The sequence below is a fragment of the Opisthorchis viverrini genome, assembly GCF_000715545.1.
Source record: "Opisthorchis viverrini unplaced genomic scaffold opera_v5_31, whole genome shotgun sequence".
Lineage (NCBI taxonomy): Eukaryota > Metazoa > Platyhelminthes > Trematoda > Opisthorchiida > Opisthorchiidae > Opisthorchis > Opisthorchis viverrini.
Window position 1 is genome coordinate 679,467 of NW_008751688.1, and position 9,271 is coordinate 688,737.

General features: G+C 44.6%; 1 protein-coding gene across 1 annotated transcript; it reads left to right on the plus strand.

Annotated features, from left to right (window-relative positions):
* Positions 1 to 1,704: 1,704 nt before the first annotated feature.
* T265_02561 (hypothetical protein) lies at positions 1,705 to 8,361 on the plus strand (the record flags this gene model as incomplete). The annotated part of the gene is made up of 5 exons (XM_009166840.1): positions 1,705 to 2,494; positions 4,700 to 4,832; positions 5,146 to 5,368; positions 6,545 to 6,732; positions 8,128 to 8,361. 5 exons carry the CDS (start codon positions 1,795 to 1,797, stop codon positions 8,213 to 8,215), a joined length of 1,332 nt encoding a protein of 443 aa, XP_009165104.1.
* Between the last annotated feature and the right edge of the window lie 910 nt (positions 8,362 to 9,271).

The following is a 9,271-nucleotide window of genomic DNA, read 5'->3' on the forward strand; positions in this document are numbered from 1 at the left end:
GACCTAGGACGGACGGCTACCAGAGACATATGCTGGTTCTGTGTAAATGTTCGAAGTCCATTCAGCGCACGCCAGAAGTTTCACTTCCGCTTTGCCTTCTTCAAAACCTACTTCAGCAGTTTGTGCCTATGCGTATTTTCTTACACCCAAGAGACCAGGTATGGAGCTGATGTGTAGCTTAGTCTTCTCTAGGTTTCCTCACAAAACTTCAGGTAGACAGGGTTCGTTCAACTGTAACATCCTTTCGGTGCCTAACTGCCATGTAACGCGAAGGAAGCATGAGAGCTGGAATACTGCCTGGTTTCCCGAGCCTAGACAGGAAAGGTCGAGAGGCCGAGGTCGGGTTCGAACTACGGACCTTCCGGTCAGTAAATACGCGCTCTAACCGCTGAGCCATCTCGCCCCGTTACGTAAACAAAATACTCGTTCTTCGTCTTGAAAATGAATCATTGGAAATGAATCATCATCATCATTGAAAATGAATGCAAGCATTTTCATACGTATGCTGCAGATGTGTCATTAGTAGTATTCGCGGATCGGATTCGCAATCCAGCCAGAGCACTGCCTTACACTTTTGGAGGTTTTGAACCTCAGTTCCTAACACAGGTATTCTACAACCTCGCCACCTGGTTGTCTAACTCACCAGTGATACGTTGAGAACTGGGGCATCCGGCGTTTAGGCTGAACAAGTTCAAGGCGGCTGAGACATGAACGCGCAGGGTTTTTGCGCTCCTCGAATTCGCATCTGAGTTTCGATTTTATTCCGAGTAAATTGGAACAATTTCTCGACAAATAAACGATTTCTTCATTATGATCTTCCAAACAAGCTACGAAAGCATCCAATCTATGGAGGAAGTGTTGGAATCTCAGGCAGCACTTATCCTGTGTACGAATCAGCAATCCGATCCCCAAGATTTAGTTGTCGGCAATTTGTTCATGTAAGAACGGGTCTGCTACGTGCGTTTAACAACACTGATGAAGATGACTTTCGGTTTATACGATTTGCTTGTATACCATGCACTGGCGCTTCTGACAACTGATCGTTCCTTCTCTTGTACACTTCCTGGGTAATGAAAAACATGTCGCATTTTCGAGTGCTTTTACTGGATTATTTCCCTGAATGTGAGAGACATCATCAATGGACTGGTTACGCAGATGGGATCGTATGGCCGCACGATAGTGAAGCACTTGTGTGCAATTCCGGTGCTGCTGGTAACGTTGATGACGATAATCTGTATGTGGCAAACTGACATTTTGAGTTTACTGCAAGCTCAGAAACTGTATTTGTTAGAACTACCATATTTAACCATTTCCTTTGCTCATTCACTCATTTTCCGTTTATAATCGACTGTTTCCACTAGCTTTACGTCCCTCCATAATCAACATTCACGGTATCTTGTTCGTTACGATATTGATATTCAATTCTTTCGGCAAGCGGAGTCTCACAGTTGGTCACTCGAAAACTTAATTACAATGAACTCTAAGCATGAAGCTTAGGCCGCTACTAGATTAATTTCCCAGTTTTTTCTTCCGCCACAACCTGATCCGTTGTATGTTTTTAATGATTGTGTGACAGCATTTAACACGCCTGATGCTGTCCGTGATTCGCGCCTATTAGATTACCGCGATCTTGTTTCCCCATCGAAATCTGTACTGCCACTTACTTAAAGATAGCTTTTTACCCAAAATCAACTCTGGTTTATGTGACGTTCTGTTATCCATGTCCTTGTTTGAGATCAACTCGTCTGTTCCATTTGTAGGGCTTACTCTCTTGCCTCAAGATTAGGTGGGCGGATGTTGATTTTGTGCAATGTGCAGGATCTGCTTTGCGTTCACTACCCTCTTTTGCAAATTAAGGGCAAGTTAATCCCATTTTGTGGGTGTTCTGAGGTAGTCGTACGCACCGATAGGGTGCTGGATTCTCACTTCTGGAGGCTATGTGGTTCGAATTTCAAAGCATTTGCGCCCCTACGATTGGGATGGAACAGGGTCGAATGCTCTTGCAAGCACTTCTCTATACACTGTCGACTTTGTTACAGCCCTGCACCAGACTCATTTAATGTGGTCCAACCGCTTTATGTTGTTTGCTCTGACGGAAATGGATCTTTTCAAAACGAGAATGGCTACAATTCAGGAAGCCCAGAAAGTGCTGTGCGTCGGATCGGCTTCGCTGTCCAACTTTTACAGTCTCTGACTGCCGAAAGTTTCTTCTCGGAATATGGTCAAAGATACACATTTGCATGCAACGAGGATCGGGCCGAATTAATCTGTCGCTTGCATCGTTCCCGTCTTACATGTACCGAAATATACAGCAGTCAACCTATCGATGTTTGGTCCAAGCTAGCCCGTGAGCTATGTAATGCCTATCCTCAAGCGTTCATGAACACGAAGTGGATAGCTTTCATGGCGGATACTCGGTATACCGCTCCAGAATCCCAGTCCAACTTAACCTACCAAGAGTTGAGCAAGTTTGCAAAGGCGCACTTCGCACTCGGTAAGCAGTTTTTGTAAATTAATCTTTGGTTTTTGGGACTAGTATATTTGCCTGCAGTTATTACTTCGCTTCTCGAACTGATAGATCTGAGCCATGTGGTTTTACTGGTTTCTACTGGAAACTATACTTCGTTCTTTATTGAGTTACTCCGTCAAACATGGGATATGTCTGGCCACAGCGGTTCCACCGAGAGAGTGGGCCTGACGGCATGTTGCTAGTTCTTGAAACTGTCAGTTCTTATGCAGGCCTCCACAGTCCAAGGTATGATTCACTTTTGTCGAGATGTATTTCTGACTGAAGTGCTTTGAATTGAATGCGTTTATTTCGAGTGTCTTACGCCTGACCTTGTCAGTTTGCGTGGCTTCAGTTTCCTGTATGAGATGCCATACCAATGTATATGATGATGGCCAGTTATTAGTCATTTTGATGAATGCATATGGCGACAGTAACTTTCCTTAGTTATGTGCTATTGACCATTGGAGCACCAAAGGACGGTCGTCAGTATGAACACAGGCAGTTGCATGGTCGCCGAAACGTCAGACTGAAATTCAAATAATACTAATTCGTAAATTCTCCCCAAGGATACTCTTACTTCTTTCCGCCTCGGGACCCCGAGTATTTTCTGTGCGTTTTAGTGAGTGATTTTAATCAGGTTTCATGACGATGTGGTCATTTAGGCACGTTGAGTTGGACTTCATGTACAACAAAATCCGGAAGATGCATCAAATAGTCTAATGGCAAAAGGATCTAACTATCCGCAAAGGTATCCGAATATCTCATCCAGAGAGGTGTTTCGCATCCTACTGGTGACAGTTCCTTCAATTTCCGACACAAATGTGAATATTCCACTCATCACCTTGAAGGGAAAACTTATTTTATGTGCTTCTCACGCTCTTTTGATATATTTCTTGTGCGGGTAGTACTTTCTAAGGTTCTGGATCGATCTTCACAAAGCACTGTTGAAAAAACGAGATCTCTCGACCTTATTTAAGATTTGGTGAGCCTTTATGGTGTCGTCCTATCTCACTAGAACCGCACTTTCGGGTAACTTCTTGAAAACTCATCCAGAGCACACTTCCTGGCTCATGCCCATTAGTGCTTGCTGAGGATCCTAGCCTTTCTATTCAAAGTGCTGCAAAAAACGGCTCGATGAGACCCAATTTGGCGGCTATTTTATGCCCGATCTCGAAAGATCTAGAGTGACTTCCACTGGGAGTGTTTTTCGCCAATTTATTTGCTGCTGAACTTTGGGAGCACTCTGAAAATGACAGCCTTTCAGTGATCTCCACTATCGCATTTCTTCACTTCCAAATGCCTTCACAATTACGAAGTTCCTTTAGCTTATTTGACTGAACTGCGCCAGATTGAATACCGCGTTTTTATTTTTGACCTTCATTGATGAGGCATTTCTTTAGCATTTTCACTTTCTACATAGCATAGCAGAATGTACACTGGTTAACACCGTGTTCTCCAGAGACAGAACATTTTACGTCGAATGCATCACGTGCTGCATTCGAACAATTTACCGAAGTGTCTAACTGAGAAGTATCTCAATCCAGTGTACAAGCGTGGGTAATGAACTGGGACCCTCCGTAAACATGTGGCGGTGTATAATGTTGATGTTGCTGATGTAGACACTAGGTTCGGTTCGGCCAACGAAATACGAACTGACGGAATCCACAAAAGCGATGCCGCCTGTGCCAAACCAAACGTCTGTTGATCTACCTGCGTGGCTGTTCGATTAAGAACCATAGGCTGACAGGAGGGTGACCCATATCCGGCTATCGAGCTTGCATACCGTACTCCAGTAAAAATACTACCCCTGTGTAGCCCAAGCGCAAGCTTGATAGCCGTCATCAGATGCCGATCCAATCTTCATTAATTGCTTCAACTTCGTGCATTATTACACAATGGTCAAACATTTTTCGAGTTCGTTAGTGGTAATTCTTTCCGAACCGATTTCGTTCTCGGACGGATCTTAGAATGACCCAGGGGTTGTGGTTTTAGTGCCAACATCGCGTTACTTCATGACATTCTGAAAAGCTGAGATGGAATTTCATTATCTTACTTTCACGCTGACTTGAGTTGTCCATAAAAGTGGCGGACCTGGGGAATCGATCTTTCAACTCTCTGTTTCTGTTGTCAACTCACTTTAATTGGGGGAACATGTTCTGAAACTCGTGGCATTTGCAAAATTATCTGCAGGTGCTGGGGGACTGGCCTTACTTGGCACGGCTACCTTACATGCCTGGCCGGAGGACTTGGGTTCCCTCAACACGGCATTATGGAATACGCGGCGCATAGACCACTCGACAGTCATGGATGACACAGCTTACAGGTTAGTTTGTTGGATTGGATGACCAATGCATGCCACGAATAACTCGGTGTAACCAAATTCGTTTGCTGTACAGTATTCAACCAAAAATTTCAGACGACGTTTGTGCTATGTATCTGCCGAGGCGTGGAGTTTAAAGTGTGTACTTTTGCTGCATAGTTAGTCCAAAAGGATCGCACATTCACTTGGTGCGCTTCCACTTTTCCGTGTTCACACGTTTTTCAAGTAAACACGTTCAAACGCTTCTGACCATGGTGACGCCTAACAAGTAAGCTGTTACCAACCGTGGTTTTCTGTACTGGCTCTTATGGCACAGGCACACGTATTGGGCCGCGTTTGCAACCGGTCTTGGCAGTGTTTGGCACGAGCTGGGACACTGTCTGGGTTTGGACCATTCACTCGAAGGCATCATGAATCGCGGTGGGGATGATGTTCATTTGTGTATCGCCTTCCCCCCTACCGGCTCGACGTGTGGGCACGGTTGTGACAAGTTAGGACCAATGGTGTCAACCAGCGACGTGGATTTTATCCCTTTACGGGTGAGTTTTAGTATCCACACTGTACAAGTTGTGACCAATCACTGCTGTTTTTACCACCGAAAGAATAAAATCCTTGGATAAGGAATTAATAAATGAAGACCCTTTGTGAATGCGCGATGGGACTAAAGAACACCTACTTACCAAACATTGGTAAACCAGACCAGAAACACCTGTCTAACGTGTTTTTTCCAATGTCACTTATACTTTATTCAGCCTCGTGTATTTTGGGGTATATGAGTTGAGATTACTAACTATTTGGTATATTTAAACAAGGTCTACGAAGGCGAACCAAAACGACATCTGTGGGAGATTTACCTTACCCAAACACAGTCTGCTCTAAGCCCAATATTCTGTAGCTTGTTAGTAATCCATGAGGCTGATGCAATTCCAAAGTATAAGATTGACGAGGACAATCGCAGAGTAGATAAATGTATGTAAATTGATGGCGTGAATTAGAATAACCTTGGCTAATATGCCCAAAAGTCGAGTTGAGACAGTCGTTTACCGGTCCGGAACTCCCATGGAGACCATTGGAATTGGACATAGAATGAAGGTATGCTCCTCCATTTTTAAATCTTGACAAACATTCCGTGGCTCTACTAATATTATAACAGAATACCCTCCAGTTTCTCACTAAGTGACTTGATTCGGTACTATGGGGAAGAGGCAATGGTAACCGTGGTACAGATTAGGGCCACTCTGGCGGCCAGCCAAATGAGGTTGGAGTGCTGTATTCAACACTTGGTGAGGAGATCAAGTACATACTATCTCTACGACACATGCTGGTGACTACAAAACCCAGCATTGTTCGCGCAGTATCTAACCATTTGTTTCTAGGAACAAACTTAGGAAGCCGATAGATGATTTGCTTCTTATCGTGTAAGAGAGATACTGACTCACCTTGGCTATTGTAACATCTACCTGTAACTCCTTTAAGAGGAACATGTGGCCTTCTATTTTGGACTCTCATTTCATCTACGACCTCAATATAGCATTCAGTGAATTAGAATGTAGTTTACCCCATTTGAGGGGACCACCTGAAGTCAAGGTACTACAAGGTTCCGCTCTCAGCTAACCCTAATTCCGGTTACGTTCCAAACGGTAATCACTTAACCAATTCAAATGCCTGCAATATTCAGCAGCCGTGACTTTCCCACTGCTGGTTTTTCATGTCAGCTAAACCCAAGGCCTCCAATGCCCACCGTGCTGCAACATGAACGCTGCATTCTGAGACATCAGCCTGAAGCAGCAGACACGGATCGACCTAGTGCGGCCTTTAATCCTTGGAGCTTGTGCCATTCCATATGGCATCAGGGATCTGCCTTTTGGGGACATGAACAAATTGTGAAGCTGCTTAAAAGCCGGTGAGTCAGTTATTGCTTGCATGTGTACCAAGCGCAATGGAATGCCTTTATTCCGCAAACCCTTTTGTAGGCAAGTGAGTACTGTCGTCATCCTTGAATCTTGAGTGTGATTGGGGGCCGTTTTGTTGATAACATAATACCAAGCGTATCCGGGAAATGAAAAGCTGTTAGCTGCGAGGGCGGATTAATCACTGTTCACAATTCCAACCACTCCACTTCTGGCTTTATGGATGATCGTAGTCCTGGCTGAGTAATGTATTGTATTGATGTTGATGAAGGGTAACTCTGACTTTGTTCGACACTAATCACTAATGACACAGTGCTTAGTAAGTGCAGCTCTGGTACCCAAAGGCGCAATTGTTGTTTTCTCGAGCGTAATAAAGGTGCGTTCGGGTTTCAAGTGCATCCGAATCCGAGTTTGATCTTCTGTTCATTTGCGTCATGAGATCTGTCGATTGGTTGTCAGCGTAGGTAACAGGCGATGCAGATGTCATTCTCCCCTTAAGGTTTTTCTAAGAAACAAATCTTCCATCATCAGTTAGTACTAAAACGGATCACTGTTTTTCATGTGTCGATCTTCTACTTGCTTACGGTTCCACGAACATCAGAATGGACCATATTAAGAAATTGAAGTTTTTCCAGTCTTGAAAGTGATATCATTTATTAAGGAAATGTTTGTAGGCTGCTCATAGGAATCAAAAATTAGTTGAATCTGCACGGTGTACTATCCATAACCGATTAGAAACCCGATGCACAGAGGTATGTTTGCACGCGTGTGAGTAATAGATTGATAATTGGTCATTCTACTTTGTTATAAGGGCCGCAATTTTCAGTTTTATCATTCAGAACCCCTTTCCAAACAGACCGATTGAGTTAACATTGTAGATGATTGTAGATGATTTGGCTGTCGGGATCTCCGTGCCGCCCGTGTACGGTTGGCAGCTGACGATGTCGATTATTTTCGAGCCACTTTACTTGTCTTTGAGCTGTTGGCGACACTTGTCGCAGCTTTCTAAACTCCGATGTAAGTAGAGTAGTTGTTGCAGAATCCTCTGTTGCAAAGTATTTGTTAGCAAAACACGACCTGCATGCCACACTAGGTTTAACAACATGGGACAGTGTGGAAAGGTCGAACTCCGCTACATCACAGACTGGACGAGCGAAATGTCGGGTCATGTACTCGTACTTCACTCTAGGTCAATCGTGAATATCCCCGATTTGCACGGCAGCTGTGCACCGAAAAGGTGTGACAGCGGAACGACTTCTAGGTTACGAAGCATCATTCGAGATAAAACCCAATTGCTATTAATTTTAGCTTGGTTAAAGGTGCCGTTCACAACTCAGTATCGTCAGTCATTTTGCGTGTTACCTTGTTTTGCCCTTCTCTCTTTTTAGCTGGATCGTTTGTGCCTCCTCTGTCGCCAAAGGCAACGACTACGTTAGTATGAAGCGAAAAGTTACTGTAGATGCCTGTCCAACCTAGAACAGTGGTTCGTTCGGGTCTTCCCGTCGATCACCTCTGGACTAAACCCAACCGCTTCCTCTCATATATTTTCCCACATATTCCTTTTCTGTGGAAACAGTTTTATCAATTCTTCTCCGTGCTTCTGTGTTTTGTATCCATTCTCCACCTAGATAAAACATCAGTTTTTAGTGGTGTGGTACTTTGATGACTTTACGCTAAGCGTCTGGACGATCCAGTAACTATTAGGTGGCCAACATGGGGTGGACAATCATCTTTGACGTTTACTGATGAACGACTCGGACTGTACTGTCGGTGACCACGTACCAAACTTCGATGTACCGACCCACCAAACACAGGGCATCAACCTTACTTGCAAGATTTGGTCGCCCCTCGGATAAGGTTAAATGAAAGGTAGTGATGCCAACGTGTGAACACATACCATAATTTACCAACCGGAATATCCCCTTTGGGGGAACCGGTATACTCTACTCCATCTTTTCAACAGATTGCTGTCCCAAAAGTGCCTCGAAGAAGGGGGTGGAATTTACCGGTCTGGAAATTGTTGACGTTGCGGCAGACGGGCTGGTCAAAGAGTGATGCTTTTAAAGAAATCATAGCCTGCTTGTCTTGGTAGAATATCATTCTTCTTTCAAATGTCTACTTCTACGAAGGAACAGGGTTCTGTGAATCGGGGGCATGGATCATGACAGTTGCTTCTTGAAACTGCCGAAAACATGCACATCAACATTTACGGTGTGCTGCTCTTTGCACTGTGGTCGTGGATAGGCGTCAGGCGCAAGCTGTTTTTATGCAGTACGAACTTCCGAAATAGCCGCAGTCGTCTGGCCACTTGGTGTTCTCCAACAACAGGCCGGCCACAAACTCAAGTCGACCACATTGCCATCAGTTACCGATGGCGCAGGTGAACAACTGACTGCCGGTCGTTTTGGAACACATCTGTGGACTCTGACCATGCGCTCATCCGGAGTCGCTTCGCCCTACGTTTCCCGGGGCCGCGTAAGGTGCGAACAAATCGCATGGCAACTGAAAGACTGGCAGATCCGGATGTCAGAC